Source organism: Pteropus medius, unplaced genomic scaffold (genome assembly GCF_902729225.1).
Source record: "Pteropus medius unplaced genomic scaffold, Ma_sr-lr_union100, whole genome shotgun sequence".
NCBI classification, from domain to species: domain Eukaryota; kingdom Metazoa; phylum Chordata; class Mammalia; order Chiroptera; family Pteropodidae; genus Pteropus; species Pteropus medius.
Window position 1 is genome coordinate 11,534,299 of NW_024342473.1, and position 16,267 is coordinate 11,550,565.

At 46.3% G+C, this 16,267-nt stretch overlaps 1 protein-coding gene across 1 annotated transcript in view; it reads right to left on the minus strand.

Moving 5' to 3' along the window:
- Positions 1-16,267, minus strand: part of SMAD3 (SMAD family member 3) — a 116,498-nt gene that overhangs the window by 21,379 nt on the left and 78,852 nt on the right. Inside the window, exons 2-4 of the mRNA XM_039865226.1 lie at positions 4,437-4,630; positions 4,116-4,247; positions 2,717-2,791 (exon numbers count right to left, since the gene is read on the minus strand). Coding sequence (XP_039721160.1) covers positions 2,717-2,791; positions 4,116-4,247; positions 4,437-4,630 — 401 coding nt within the window. The remainder of the gene's footprint in view (positions 1-2,716; positions 2,792-4,115; positions 4,248-4,436; positions 4,631-16,267) is intronic.

A 16,267-nucleotide genomic window follows, 5' to 3' on the forward strand; every position in this document is an offset into this window, starting at 1 on the left:
TGGTTTGATGCTCTTCACCAGGACCCGCAGTGCAGGGCTGCTGTGTTCCCAACTAGGGTACAACACCCTACACCACACTGACCCTCCCTGTTAACTATGCCCGCAGGAAAACAAGAGGTGCAAGGAAGGCCCCCCTCCCCAGCTTCTCAAAGACTCGGGCAGTAACCTCTCACACAGGTGGGGCGAGAGCTACCCAGACATCACCAGTCAGTTCTCCCAACAGCTCATGCACCTGGAAATACCAATCTAACCCTTTCCCCAGGTCTCAGGAAACTCACCAAGCTGCCTTAGAAATCCCACGACTCAGCAACCAGACTGACTTTTATGTAAGACATAACGCTGTACATGGGGAAAAGTCCAAACCTACCCAATTCTTCCTCCTCTATTACCGTCTGTCCACCCCTCACCCCCAGCAGTTTGTTGTTGTTGTTTTTTTTTAAAGCCCACATGGCATCGACCTTCCAAAAAACCAAGTGGCTGCCTTTCACAGAGCAACACTGGGCATGTCCCTCCTTTGTCCCTGTACCCATGGGGCTACGAAAGTTATATATTTATTAACGACCCTGTGGGGTTGGCCCCACCCTGAAATCTACCAGTTCTAGGGGCTGGGCCTCCTGTATACGCCTCCCTCAGCTGTTAGTGGGGGGTTCTGTTCCTGCTGCCGCCATGGGCTTCTTTTCCTCCCCCAGCACCCAATTCATCAGGGGATGTAGAAGAGTTTCAGAAGAAGCAGAGCTTCCGAATCAGCACGGGGTCTGGACATGTGGACTTTGGCAAAGAGGTTTAACCTCTTTAAGCTTTGACTTTTTCCCTCAGGTGTAAAACGGGGATAATACCATCTATTATGTGACTTATGGAAATGAAGTGAGAACATGCATATAAAAATGCCCACACCAAGACTGGTACATAGTAGACACTCGATAAATTTGATTTCCTATTCTGTGGTGGCTCATGAAGACCCAGGAAAGCTGTGGGACCCTTCTCACTGATCTGAACAGGCATGTGTATGCAAGTTAGGGGAGATACAGGGCTGGCTGGGTAGTGACCTTCAGGCTCCAGCTGGGACGCCGCCACATTTCAGCTGTCCATGAGCAACTGGACTGGTTTCCAAACAGATGACTTTGAGTGAAGAACAGAATAAATAGGAGACCCTCACCAACTCAGCCACCAATGGGCTGGCTGCAGTCCACAAAGTCCAGCGTCCACTTTCAATAAATCACTTACGTTCCCAAGAGGGCCCTGCAAGTTCACTCATGGGAGGAGAAGAAGAATAGAGAGGGGACAGAGAAAATGGCGCAGAAAGAAACAGGGGGAGGGGGAAGAACTGAGACCTGAGGGGGCGAAAAAGGCAGCGGCTCGGCCCATACACAGAACCTTCCTCTTTGGTCTGTTTTCTCTTATAACAATCATCATCCCACAACCATGAAGAGCAGCAAGGAGGAAAGAAAGAAGGGACAGTGAGAAGAAATACAGCATCTGGAGAGATGCTGCTTAGCTGGCCTGCATCCCATGCCAGCGTTTAATAGCTGCGAGCTCGCCACGGCCACTTGGCATCGAATACAGGAAGGTCTTCAGTGTATTCCCACTGGGTTCACACTGTCAGCCACTCATGGGAGGGGGGTGGGGTGTTGGGGGAGGCTAAACCCCAAAGTACCACCTTGCCCAGGCTAGGTACCAAGCAACTACATTTACAATGAACATGTGAGTGTCTTTTGTCTCTTTTGGGCCGTGTGCAAGGCAGGTGGTTCTGCTGTGTCTGGCGGTCCTGTGGGCACGATGCATGCCCACCATCATCAGAGCAGGACATCTGCTTGGCTCCTTCCTCCTCCTCACCCAACCGCACACAACGCAGTGCACATTCCATGTGGCAGCTGGGGTTCAATTCTAGAAGCCACTGGTCTGGAGCCAATTTGGCCTCATAATAAATGATGCAGGAACATCTGGAGATGTGGTTGAAGACAACTGGGCTGGGTCCCTCACAGTAGGAACACACAGATCACATTTGGTCACCACACAAAAATAGATGCTTCAGGGGGCTCCACTGGCCATCGGCACAGACCTTGCCTTCATTCAGGCTCTAAGAAACTGTTTCTGGTGATCAAGCCCATGCCCAAGCCTACAGCCAGCAACATCTCACTGAGGCACAGATTCACTGAAAGCCTTCAGTGGCTCCCCATGAGTCCCCTGCCACACTTGAAGGCTTGAGTGGCATGCCCTCCTGTCTCTCCCCACCTCTAGAGGAGTAGGCTCTGGTCACACTGAGTGCTTACCATCCCCAGAATGCACCAGGCTCTCCTGCCCTTTTTTCCATCGACTCTGACTGGCATACCCTCTGCCTGCCCTGATGGCTTGGTGAACACCTACACATCACTAAGATTCAACTCAAGAAAAACCTCCACTACAAGGTACTGTTGCACCCTCAATACCTCCTCCCCAGGCTAGGTATAAGTGGCCCTACTCTGTGCTCCTGATACCATGTGGCGTCTTCCACCAGGGCATATATAAGATGGCACAGTAACTGACACTTGTTTTGTCGGTCTCCCCAACAAGCTGTGAGCAGCTCAGGCTCCTCCTCTATCCCTAGCGGCTGGCACAGTGCCTGGCATAGAGTGGTTGCTCTATAAATACTGAACAGAGCAATAGAGGGAGGAGGAGAAGAGAGAGGGAGGAAGGGAAGGCACTCAGGATTAAGGGCCCGTCCCTCCAAGACTCTGACCTGCGTCCATGCTGTGGTTCATCTGGTGGTCACTGGTCTCTCCATCTTCACTCAGGTAGCCAGGGGGTGGGGTTTCTGGGAATCAGAAAGAAAGCAGTTCATTAAATGGCCTCCATAGCTTGGCTCTTGAGAGACCTTTAGCAAACTCTGTCACACATTCACACCACGATGCCTGTAGCAGGTGCTGGAGGAGCTCTGGGCCTTGACTAGAGGGCACGGCCCCTAGATCCTGCTGTCCTCATGCCCTTGACCTCAGGGCTCCCCACCTCATCATTACTGCCTTTGTTCATAAGTCTGACATGCCTGTTCCTACAGCCTCTGCCAGGCTAACTTCTCCTCATCCTTCAACATCAGGTTTAAGCCCACTCCTCCAGGGGAAGCTGTGGACTTGCCTCAGCCTTACCCATCTCTGTTCTCTGAAGGGCGGCTGCTTCAAACCCCACTGTGGCTCTGTCATCTACTCCTGTGCAAGCGCCTTGTTATTTGTCATCTCCTTAGGGGATGTCCTAGCTTCCCAAGTGGGCTGCACATTCAGTGACAGCAGAGACTGTGATCTATTTCTTTGAATCCACCGTCCGGACCGACTTAGCTCTCTAAACTTTGCTGAATGAACAAAGTAGGTGGCCTGCCCCCTGGAGACCAGCGCTACCTGGACAGGGTCTGAAAAGGCTGGATCTGTAAAGTGGGTCTCTCCTTAATGCAGTGATCCATGCACACAGGCCTGTGGTCACCCTCAACACAATCCACTCACTCAGGATGAAGGCTCATCCAAATCAGAATGCTCTGAAAGGGACGCGGCAAGGTTACCGCCCAGCAGCCACGGTCCCTGCACCATGACTAGCACAACGCCGCCAAGCTGTTTTCCAGGACTTCAAGAGTGCTGCCGATTCACACATTATTTGCATGTAAATGAAGGGCTTCTAAAAACATCTGCACTCTTTGACAGCGGAGCCCACTTCTCCCTGTGGAGCCAAAACTCAAATTGGGCCTCAACCCTCACCCAGGCTGTAACCACTCGGCAGGCTGACTGAAAGGCCAGCTCTCTGCTCGCTGCCTGGCCAGCGGTGCACCCACTGCCTCTGCAGCCCCCAGACCATCAGGGGTTCTGCCTGAACTCCAGCCCCAGCCTCGAGGGCGGTGAGAGGAACACAGCGTCACTATTTCCGCTTCCAAAATAAATGACTACACCGAGGCCAGACGGAAGGGTCACACTGCCACTTCTCCGTGCCAAGAAAAGCATCGTTAGTGAGCAGGGAGCCAAGGCCACGGGTCCTCTCCCAACACGGAGGGGGTTCTGAGTCAGGGGCCAGCCCTGTGTGCAGAGAGGGCTGCTGGGGGTGGGGGCAAGAGCGGAGCAGTGGGCCATGTCCCCGGGCCCCCTGCACTGCCAGGTACCTACCTGGAATATTGCTCTGAGGCTCAATGCCCGCAGGGAAGTTAGTGTTCTCGGGGATGGAATGGCTGTAGTCGTCCAGTGGGGGGAACTCGGCCGGGATCTCCGTGTGGCGCGGCACCAACACAGGAGGTAGAACTGCCCAGAGACAGAGCAGAGGAGTGTTGGCACCGATGCCAGGCTGGCACCAAAGCCCCTGTACCCTCAAATACACTACAGACCCTCCCTCAGGAGGGGCGGGAGGAGGAGGGAGGGGAGACAAAGAGCGGGTGGGGGAGGCGGTGATATGTGGCAGCTGCAGGCCCCATCGAGAGGAGGGGAGCATACCTGGGGTCTCTACCCTCTGATAGTGGTAGGGATTCACGCAGACCTCGTCCTTCTTCATGTTGAAGGCGAACTCACACAGCTCCATAGCCCGCAGCTCATGGTGGCTGTGCAGGTCAGGCCACCGCCACAAGCGGCAGTAGATGACATGGGGGAGCCCCTTCCTATGGGACACCTGCAGTCGGCCATCCAGGGACCTGACAGGACAGGGAGGGGCAAAAAGAGACCATGAAGTGGACTTGGCCTGCCTTCTTCAAAGTCCTGCCTTCTGCAGCTCCCGGTGAGTTTGCTGGCAGAGGCACAGAAAGCTCTCCCCCTCTCCTTTCTTTCAGACTCAGAGGGCCCAGAGATCAGAGAACCGCGAACTGTTAGTGCTGGAAGGGATCCCAGGAGAAGAACACAGGCCCACCAAGGAAGGCCGAGGCCTCCCCAGGCTGGCGGAGGAGGCCTTGAAACCACGAGTCCCTGAGGTAAGTTCTCCACACTCCCCAAGCTCCCCCCTGCCTCCCATATGAAAGGATGGCAGTTGGATGGTGCTCTGAAAAGGTCCAGAGCCAGGCAAAGGTGAGCAGTCGGGGGAAAGGCTGAGTAAGAAAATGAATTCTTTTGGTAGGAATATGAGGACCACATACTGAGGTGACAAAGCACACAAGCCGCCCCTAATGTCTTTCGACACTCACCTCGTCCCTCCCTCACACCTTAGAAAACAAAGAGAAAAAAACTGTCTTTTTAAAGTGGTATTTGTGATAAGGCAGGGAGGGAAAGGAGGACATTTAAGGGGCTTTTAAACTGTAAGAGCCTACACCGCAGACTTGTCCGGAGTCTCTTTCGGTTTGAAGGTTTTTTGCAGGTTGACGCAGGCGTCACCCATCCTCGGCTCTCTTCTAGCTCGGAGCTAAGGCCCACAGGGTCATGCAGGCGCTGAGCAGGAGCGGAGTCTGCGGCTCCACACCACGCTTAGTTCTACAACTGTCCTCAGCATGACTGGGCCAAACACACCCAATGGCAGTGCCCTGTCCCTTTGCAAACCACATATTCTGTAGTTCCTGGACCAGCAACGTGGATCCATGGAAGCTTGTTGAAAAGGCAGGGCCTACCCCAACCTACTAAATCAGAATCTTCCTCTTTATAAAACCTCCAGGTGATATGCAGGCAAGCAATTTGTAGCAGTGCTACAGACGTAACTGGGAAGCGCAGAAGTGGTAGAAGCACTGTCAGCCATGAGTAAGGTGGGGAGCTGGGAGGCTCCTGAAGGGATGTGAGATTTCAGATGACAACCAGTATCAGACAAGTGAGGAGATTCTATTCACACATAAAATATTGACAAGTATTTTATAAGAGCCTACTATGTGCGGCAGTAGGGACAGAGTAGTGGGCATGATTTTTCTAACAGTTGGGCAGAGCTGGTGGAGAGGTGTTTGCGAGTTCCTTCTCCCTGCCTCCATAGGACTGAGGGTACCCGTTTGCCTGAATAAACAGGATTTAGGGACACTCTGTGAGGAAGGGGCTAGCCAGATGCAATAGGAAGCACCAAAGAGAGAGAAATGGAGGAATCCAATCAAACTCTCCAGGCCACAGGCCTGGGGATGAGGAAGGACAAAGGCCAGAGCTGGGCTTGGTCACAGGGAAGACAGAGAGCTGCTGACTTAGGGCATCTCAAAGGATGTAATTACCTCTCTCACACAGGGCCTCAGACAAAAGAACCCCTGCAGCCAAAAACTGTGATTACCAGGCAGAAGGCAGAGGACAGCCTTGGACTCACCCTGAGGTATAGAAGGAAGACTGCCAGATACGGAGTCAGGGGACCCGGGTCAAAATCGGGTTCTAGACTCCTGGCTGTGAGACACCGGGCGAGTCATGAGGTCTCTGGGACCCTCAGTTACTTCACCTGTAAAATGGGAACATTCTCCCATCCCCCTGACCTTCTGCAGCTCGGTATTCAATTAAAAGTGTTTTGTGAAATGCCAACCGATATTATTATTCCACATGACAATTAGCACTCTCCAAACCCAGCTTTGGATAAATGGTGTGAGAGTGGGGCCGAGGAGGAGAGAAAGGGAGAGTGGGAAGTGGTGAGTGGGGACTGACAATTATTCAGCTGTTCCCATTCTCTTGCAAAGCCACTGAGTGCCCAGAGATCAGGGAAGGGGCCACATTTGCTCTTCAGTGTCTGACAAAAGCCCCAACAAAGGGCCAGCTGGACATCTGTAGCTACCTCTGCAGGGGGAGGCCCAGGAGAAAGGCTCAGGCCAGCAGCGAGGGAGGAATGGGGCTGTGGACAGAGCCACCCGTCCTCGCCTGACTGACGGAAGTGGGTGCTTTCCTGCTTAAAAAATAATAATACACGGCAGGAGGAGGGGTGGTGATGGACAACACCGGAGAAGGATCACAGCTTCCATGGGGCAGGCAGCCTAAGAGAGTGAGGGAAAGGCCAAGTTCCTATCAGCCCTATACCTGGGCCTTGAGCCTTTAGGAAGGGATGGTAGAGGGGACAGGATGCTGTGTGTGCGCAGGAGACTCTGGGCACTCCTAATGAGGAGGGACACTTATATACAGCCCTAACATGCCAAACCCTCAGAACCAGGACACCTGAACTAGGCACCTCACTTGCCAGGGATCCATAGTGGACCCAGGGCCCCACACCTACTCAGGAACCTACAACGAGAAAAAATGGCATAGAGCAGAAAGCAATGGGGCAGCCAGTGGGACACGAACCGAAGCAGGTGAGGCATGAGGTGGGGCTGTGCTGTGGTTGTGATGTGGTCATCACGGGTTTGGAGATGGGAAGGAGAGTCGGGGGTGCGGGGAGGACAGAAGGTTCATCACATCTGTAGATAGAGAACTTCAGTTTCCTGATTCCTCATCCAATTCTTTCTATATTGCGTGGGCTGTTTCCTCTCAGGGCCTGAAGAACTTGGCTGCCTGCTGGAACAACTATGGCACAGAAAGCTCCAGGCAAAGAAGAAGGAAGAAGGAGAAAATCGGAGGAGGGGTAGTAAAAGGGAGGGAGAATTATGAAGGAAGGGAGAAAGGAGGAGGGAGGGGGAGAAGGACAAAACAGAGATGGTGGAGTGGAAGGAGGGGGAAGGGGGTTAAGAAACCTTCTTTGGTCAAATAAAACAGACTGAATGGATGTGTTTATCTCTGTCCTGCCGAAGACAATGAGTAGGAGAACAGAGCAGACAAAAATAGAAAGTGGATGGCAGCATGGAAACAGACTTAGCAGAGTGGAGTGAGCTGAAACCAAGCACCTATCAGAGGAAACCAATAAAAGTGATTCTATTTGTGCCTCAGAACCCGGGAAAGACTCAGGAATTGGAGGCACCACACACTTCTCAAGATGAAGCTGAAAACAAGATGGGTTGAAAGTCTATAGAAGAGGCATTCAGATCCCAGGCCCTTTCCCTGAGCCCCGGCAAACAGGGTCTCCCTGATTCTGCAAGAGACAGGCTTGCTCTCTACAAAAAATAAACTGGAGGGCTCTGAAAGGGCCACCAGGTCACAGCTGGGGTGAGGGTCAGACGAGGGCTAGATTTCATGGAGGCTCCCTTGCTCACTTGGTACCCAGGACAGTGACAGATGGCCTGTGCTCCCACCCTTCCATGGGGCAGGCAGCCTAAGAGAGTGAGGGAAAGGCCAAGTTCCTATCAGCCCTTCCCTGTGGAGAAATTAAACAGCACAGCCCACGAGACCTGCAATCCTGACATTTGGGGATCCCCCCAACAAAATGGCCCTGTTCCTGCCAGCTCATCCTAGACTACAGGGCAACCCACCAGCCAACAAGTCTCTTCCACCTTCATACATAGAGCATTTAATCAGCTTTTTATTGTCCCACTCTTAAATAGGAATGCATGGCCTGAAGCTCCAGCCATTTAAAGAAAGCCTCTAACAAGAGGCACAGAGAAAGAAACAAGAAGGGGGAAAAAAGGGAAGTCTGTGATAATGCAGAGAGAAAAAAACTTCCAAACCAAATAAAACAAAACCAACACTACTCTCAGGGAGATAAGATATTGCAATCCTAAAATAGGAACATTTACAGGCTATTTAAAAAAAAAAAAAGAAAAGAAAGAACTCTTGGAAACAAAAAATAAAAATATAAATTAAAAGTTCAAGAGAGAATCAAGTCAAGGACTTCTTGAGTTCTTAAACTATTATATACGTGAATTACTTTGATAAATGATTAAATTTTTAAAAAGCAAGGGAGCTACAGTAATCAAGGCAGTGTGGTAATGGCAAAAAGACTGGTAAACAGATGGTGAAAGCCAAGAGAGTCCAGAAATCACCAAATATATATATGGACAACTCATTCTTGACAAAGGACCAAAGAATATTTAGTAGAGAAAAAGATAGTCTTTTCAACGAATGGTGCTAGAACAGTTGGATATTCATATGCAAGAAAAATGAACTGCAATCTACACCTGGTACCCGATATAAAAATTAGCTGAAATGGGTCATAATATAAAACCTAAAATAACACAACTTGTAGAAGAAAACATAGGAGAAACTCTTTGTGACCTTGGGATAGGCAAACATTGCTTAGATACCACACCAGAAGCACATTCCATTAAAAAAGAAAAAAAAAAGTTGACAAATTGGACTTCATCAAAACAAGCTTTTGGTCTTTGAAAGTCACTGTTAAAAGAATAAAGAGACAAGACACAAATCGGGAGAAAATATTTGCAAAACATATATCTAAAAAAGGACCTATGTCCAGAATATATAGAGAATCCTGTAAACTCAATATAGTAAGAAAAACAACCCAACAATAAAAAAATATATATTTAAACAGACACTACACAAAAAGATATAAAGATGGCAAATAAGCACCTGAAAACATGTTTGACATCATTAGTCTTTAGAGAAGTGCAAATTAAAACTGCAGTGAGACACCTCCACATAATTATTAGAATAGATTAAATGAAAAGACTGTGCCACCCATTGGCAAGGATGTGGAGCAACTGAAACTTCAAACATTGCTGGTAGGAATGTAAAATGGTACAACGACTTCGAAAAACAGTTTGGAAGTTTCTTAAACAGCTGAAAGCTAACGTACCATATCATCTACCCATTTTACTCCTAAGCTTAACCAAAAGAAATCAAAGTATCTGTCCATACATGAACGTTCACAGCTGCTCCATCTGTAACAGCCCCAAACCGGAAATCACCCTATGTGTATCAACAGGTAAATGGCTAAACAAACCATGACATAGCCATACAAAGGACTACTACTTGGCAATATAAAAAAAAAAAATGAACTACTGACACACACGACAAGATGGATCAATCTAAAAATAATTATGCCGAGTGAAAGAAGCCAGACGTGATTCCATTTAGATAAAATTACAGAGTAATTCAAAGTAAAGCGAAGTTACAAACTAATCTAGAGTGACAGAGAGTAGATCAGCGGTGACATGGGGATGTGTGGGGACGGGAGCGCGGGGCTTATTAAGGGGTAAAGGCTGTGTTTACTATCTTATTGGTAGTGATGATTTCACAGGCGTATACATATGTCAAAATTTATCAATTTGTACACTTTAAATATGTGCTGTTTGTTGTACATCGATTATATCACAATTAAAAAAAAGAGGCAAGGGCTTTGGGGCTTTAGATTCAGGATTAACCTGAATCCAAATACAGACTCTGTGCTCGATAAATGCGTAAACTTTATCAAATTGGCCTTAATTTTTTTCATCTGAAATATCAGCCCCTAGGTTGAACTGCTGGAAGGATATCCTGTGCGGAAAAATGATATCCTGTGCGGAAAACCTTTGGTATAGCGTAAACACACAATAAATGGCAGCAATCTATTATTATTGTTCAACAATCACTACCTTCGTTACTATGACGATGCCTGACAAAGTAAGGTATATACTAGGAGCTCAAAAACTCCAGTCCCCTCCCTTGCTTTGGCCTTCTGGGTGCCCAGCTAGGTGGGCCGCAATGAAAACCTCAGTAGGCCTAATGCTTTGAATATTTGCAAGGCTCTGTGCTCTTTCTCTCAGGTCAGCCACACCTATGCTGAACAGGTCAACGCATGTCTCATAGGGGCCCTGCCTCACTGTGCACCTAGGATCCCATCCCAGGATCACACAGCAGTCTGCGCCAGGGCTGCAGGTGAAGGTCAGCTCTCCTGGCTGCCAGGCTGGGCCTGAGGACAGGGAGACAAGCAAGCTCTCCAGCTCATGAGCATGTGACTACTGGTGTGGATTGGCAGTATTTTCCGGAAGTCATCTGGTCCATGCCCCTGCTTCTGGGCCATACAATTCCCTAACTCAAGACAGCAATGGCCTCTCATTCACATTTTATGCATCAATGGTGACTTCTCTTGGTTTAGTCTGGGCTGCTAGGAGCCAGTATTCCTTCCTTCTCCTTCCCACTCAAAATACACACCATTGCTTACCAAAATAATAATAGTGAACTGGGAGTTTCAGCTGCTGGATCTAATTTAGCTGATGCGTCCAGTACACACCCTCCCAAGCTTCACAGGGCACCAGGCCCATTTTAAGTAAATCCAATAAATAGGTCTTAATTCTGAGCTGATGTTACCATAAACATGCTTGGTTGCAGAAAAGAATCTATTTATGACCTACTCTCCTGACCCAGCCCTTGTAGCCCAAGACCAGCTGCTAGGGGCTATGAGTACAGCCCCAGAAACTGGGCTTCAGGCCTCCTCCCCGTTTATGACTGCGATTTCTTCCTAGACCTGGTGGCTTCCTCATGAAAGACCCCCCAAGTCTTTTTCAGCAACTCTCTCCAGCTCCTTTGACAGAGGTTTAATCCTTAAATATGTTCTTCACTAGCTAAACCATTTCCTGTGGCAGGAAATTAGGTTTCCTCCCATTGGCTCCAATGGGACCCATAAAGTATCCCAAAATGGTGGTAGGAGCCACAGCCAAGGATGTGGACATGCCAGAGTCCAAAGCCGATGGTGAGGAGAAGCCTGCCAGAATGCTCCCAAGGGGGGAGGGTGGGGCTGGGCCCCACCTCCTGCCACATGCCACTAGAGTCCTCTGTTACCAATGACCAGCTACCCACAGCTATGTGGGGGCCGACATGAATACCAGTGGATTTGGACATGGGGTTTGGGGAGATTAGAAGCAGAGAACATAAATAAGCTCCAGAAATATGCCAAGATCTACTGAGTACAAACCATGTGCCAGGCATATTGCTACTATGTGAGAATAAAAAAACGGTAAAGCCCAGTATACCCTGCTTTCACCAAGCACAGAGAACTTAACAGGCTGGCCCAAGGTCAGATAACTCGTGAAAGCCAGGGCCAGAATTCAAACCCAGACCAGTGCTGAGAAATGGGGGGTGAGGGGTAGGGAGAATAGGGTTTGTTCTGCTATCCCATGCTGCATCTCTATCAGGAAAATTAACCTCTTATCAATCATCAGATGGTTACTGAACACCTAACCATATCCCGGGCACTTGTGCTGGCTACCTGAGTCAAAGAAGTAAGCAAAAAGAAAATTTGTTAGCACTATCATATTTCAGCTGAAACTGATTTTATTTAACACACTTCCAATGCTTAACTTTCTAGCTTAAGATTCAAACTTTCTCTTTTGACTTGCCTATACTGAGTAATAATAACAATAGTTAGAGAAGTTACTACCACAATGTGCCAGGCACAGTGCCGATCACTTGATGATGGTGGTAGATTGAATTAGTCACCCCGTCTGTACCCATGCCCTTTGCTAGACAGCTTTGCTGCTCTTCCTTCTATGGGTGGAGTGTTATGTCCTTGTCTCTTGACTTTGGGCTAGGCTATTAACTTGCTTTGGCTCACGGAATGTGAGTAGAAGGAGTAAAGTGCCATCGTGTGTTTCTGCTTGCCCTCTTGCACCTCTGCCTTTGCCATGGGAAGAGCTTCTCCAGGCAACTGCTGGCCCTCAGCGTGGGCCCATAACCAACACAGGTGGAAGAGTCTGAGCCGAATCTGCAGCAAAATACCAAGTCCAGGTGAACCACAGAAGCAAGAGTCAGCGCAAACAATGGTTGTTTTAAGCTGCTGAGCTTTTGGAGTGGTTTGTTACTCAACACTAGCTGACTAATACACTGATTCGATCACCAATCTTTCCAATAAACTTACAACTATCATTATCTTTGTATCCTGGTGGAGAAACAGAGTGTCTGAGAGGCTACACAACTTTGCAAAGGCCCAGAGTTAATCTAAAGTGAAGCCAGGCTATGTGACTCACTCTTCTCTAACTGTAAATGGGGCAGTATTTCCTGATCTTGAATACAATATCACAATAAGACTAAACCATTTCAGAAGGACTTAGTTTCTGTTTATGGAGAACAACCTACCTATATAGGCTTTTGGAGTCAGTTTGCGTGCAATGTGAACTTACCCCAAATACTCAACTTATTTTTTGAAGTGGCCCAAGTAGCATATTGATAACTCAATATTACCATTATCAAAACAAATTTCTGTCCAGCATCTATTTATGATAAAAACTCTCAGCAAAGTGGGAATAGAAGGAACATACCTCAACATAATAAAGTCCATATATGACAAACCTCCAGCTAACACCATACTCAATGGGGAAAGGCTAAAAGCGTTTTCCTTAAGATCAGGAACAAGACAAGGATGCCCACTTTCACCACTCCTCTTCAACACTGTATTGGAAGTCTTATTCACAGCAATAAGACAAGAAAGAGAAATAAAAGGCATCTGAATTGGAAAGGAAGAAGTAAAACTCTTGTTATTTGCCAATGACACGATACTATATATAGAGACCCATAAAGATTCCACCAAAAAACTGTTAGAACTGATCAATAAATTCAGTAAAGTAGCAGATTACAAAATAAATATTCTGAAATCAGTGGCATTTTTATACACCAATGACGAACTTTCAGAAAGAGAAATTAAGAAAACAATCCCATTTACAATTGTGAAAACTATAAAATACCCGGGAATTAAATTAACCAAGAAGGTAGAAGACCTGTTTTCAGAAATTATAAGTCATTGAAAAAAGAAATTGGAAGCATATACCCTGTTCATGGACAGGAAGAATCAACACTGTTAAAATGGCCATACTACTGAAAGCAACCTATAGATTCAATGCAATCCCTATCAAAATACCAAACAATCCTAAAATTTATATAGAGCCATAAAAAAAAAAAACCAAAAAGCCATGGCAATCTTGAGAAAGAAGAACAAAGTTGGAGGTATAACACTACCTGATATCAAACTATACTACAAGGCTACGAATAATCAAAACAGCATGATACTGGCATAAAAACAGATACATTGATCAATGGAACAGAATAGAGAGCCCAGAAATAAATCCGCACCTATATGCTCACTTACTATATGACAAAGGAGGTAAGAATATACAATGGAGTAAAGACAGTCTCTTCAATAAATGGTGTTGGGAAAATTGGACAGATACACGCAAAAAAAAAAAAAGAAGCTGGACCATCTTCTTACACCATATACAAGAATAGACCCAAAATGGATTAAAGATTTAAATGTAAGACCCGAAATCACAAAACATTTAGAAGAAAATATGGCTCTCTGATATTACTAACAAGAATTTCTTTTCTGATATATCTCCTCGGGTCAGGGAAACAAACAAACAAAATAAACAAATGAGACAACATCAAACTAAAAAGTTTTTGTACAGCAAAGGAAACCATCAAACAAAACAAAAAGACAACTGACTGTTTGGGAGAAGATATTTGCTAATGATACATCTGATAAGGGGTTAATATCCGAAATTTATAAAGAACTTATACAACTCAACAACAACAAAAAACCAAACAATCCAATTAAAAAATGGGCAGAAGATCTGAATAGATACTTCTCCAAAGAAGAAATACAGATGGCTAACAGACATATGAAAAGATGCTCAAGGTCGCTAATCATCAGAGAAATGCAAATTAAAACCACTATCACCTTACCTCTGTCAGAATGGCTGTCATCAATAAACCAAAAAACAAGTGTTGGCAAGGATGAGGAGAAAAGGGAATTCTCATGCATTGTTGGTGGGACTGCAAATTGGTACAGCCGCTATGGAAAACAGTATGGAGGTTCCTCAAAAAATTTAAAATGGATATACCTTTTGACCCAGCAATTGCACTTCTGGGTATTTATCCTTACATTTAAATCTTTAATCCATTTTGAGTCTATTCTTGTATATGGTGTAAGAAGATGGTCCAGCTTCTTTTTTTTAATCCAAATACCCAGAAGTGCAATTGGCAGCACAATTTACAATAGCCAAGATACAGAAGCAACCTAAATGCCCAACAGACAACTGGATAAAGAAATTATGGTTCATGTATACAATGGAATATTACTCAGCCATTAAAAATAAATAAATAAAATGCTACCATTTGCAACAACATGGATGGACCTAGAGGTTATTATGCTGACTGAAATAAGTTAGACAGAGAAAGATAAATACCATATGATTTCACTTATATGCAGTATCTAAGGAACAAAAAGAACAAACTAATCAAAAACAGACTTGCATATATAGTGGACAATTTGGTGACAGACAGAGGAGGTGGGAGTCGGGAGGCTGGAAGAATGGAGTTAAAGAAGTAAAAATTATTAGTTGATAGCTGGGCACAGGAGCTTGGCAGAGGGAATGCAGTTAGCATAAATATGGTGGCTAAGTGGAGGACTAGAGGAGGGAGGGAGCAATTGGGGGGATCATTTTATGAACGTTATAGATGTTTAATCAATGTACTGTAAACTTGAAACTAATTTAAATGAAGAAATTTATTTTAAAAAATTTCTGGCATCCATTTCAACTCAACTTATTCTTTATATTTTTCTCCTACTATCTGCTATGTTTTAGTGTAAGAAAAAGGAGTTATTTCCCTTCTTGAGGTTACTAATTAATACTACAAACCCAAACTCATACACACTTCCCGGAACATACATGTTGCAGTTGATAGGTCCACGTGCTCTGGATGTTAATACATTCCCCTCCCACACTAATGCAGTGAGTCCTCACCTCTCCCCCTTAGACAACAATCAAGCCAGTCCACTATCCTGTGTTCACTCGCCTGCAATGAAGTCTTTATACTCCAGTCTTCTTGAGATTTGCAGTATAGGTAAGTTTTATTTTTGTTTCTTTTTCTGGTTCAAAATGTAAGCAAGGCTTGAATGACTTCAAGAGTTAAGTGCTCACTCATCAAACCTTCTAAGGAGGCAGAAAAAATTCTGCTGGAGACTTTAAAAAGCCCCTTGCATTGGTTCCACTTGGCCTTTCAGCAATAGTGGCCTGCCCTGAGCTCTCTCTCTCCCTCTCCCCGCCGCTCTTTAATACGCAAGTATCAGAACGTGCCTTTATCTCTTCCATGTCATGGATAGTCTAGCACAGCTATTTGATAGAGTAGCAAATACCAAGTCCTGAAAACTCTCCTGCTGAAAGTGTCATTTGATTTGGGGGTTCACCCAGGATCCTTTCCCTTAGGTAAACACAGCTAAAACCAAAAAACCAAAGCATCCTTTGTTCTGGGCAGTTCTGCCAGGGACTATGTGCTAGGTCCCTGGCTATAGGTGACAAACCACAGAAGCCTAACGTTTGGGGGACAAAGTGTCGTGGTCAGCTGAAGCTCTAACTAAATATCCCCCTGAAAAGCCACTTTGGAGAATGACAGACAGCTAGTATTTGTGGACCCTTGGGAGCATCTTCCTTTTGTGGCTGGAAACAGAGACTCAAAGTCACCCAGCAGACCAATGAGGAGAGAGAAGGTGGCCTCCCAAATGCTATTTCACTGTAGCCAGGCCTCACTGCTGACAAGTCTAAAATGTATGTGAGTCCAAAAAAAAAAAAAAAAAAAAAAAAAAAAAAAAAAAAAAAAAAAAAAAAAAA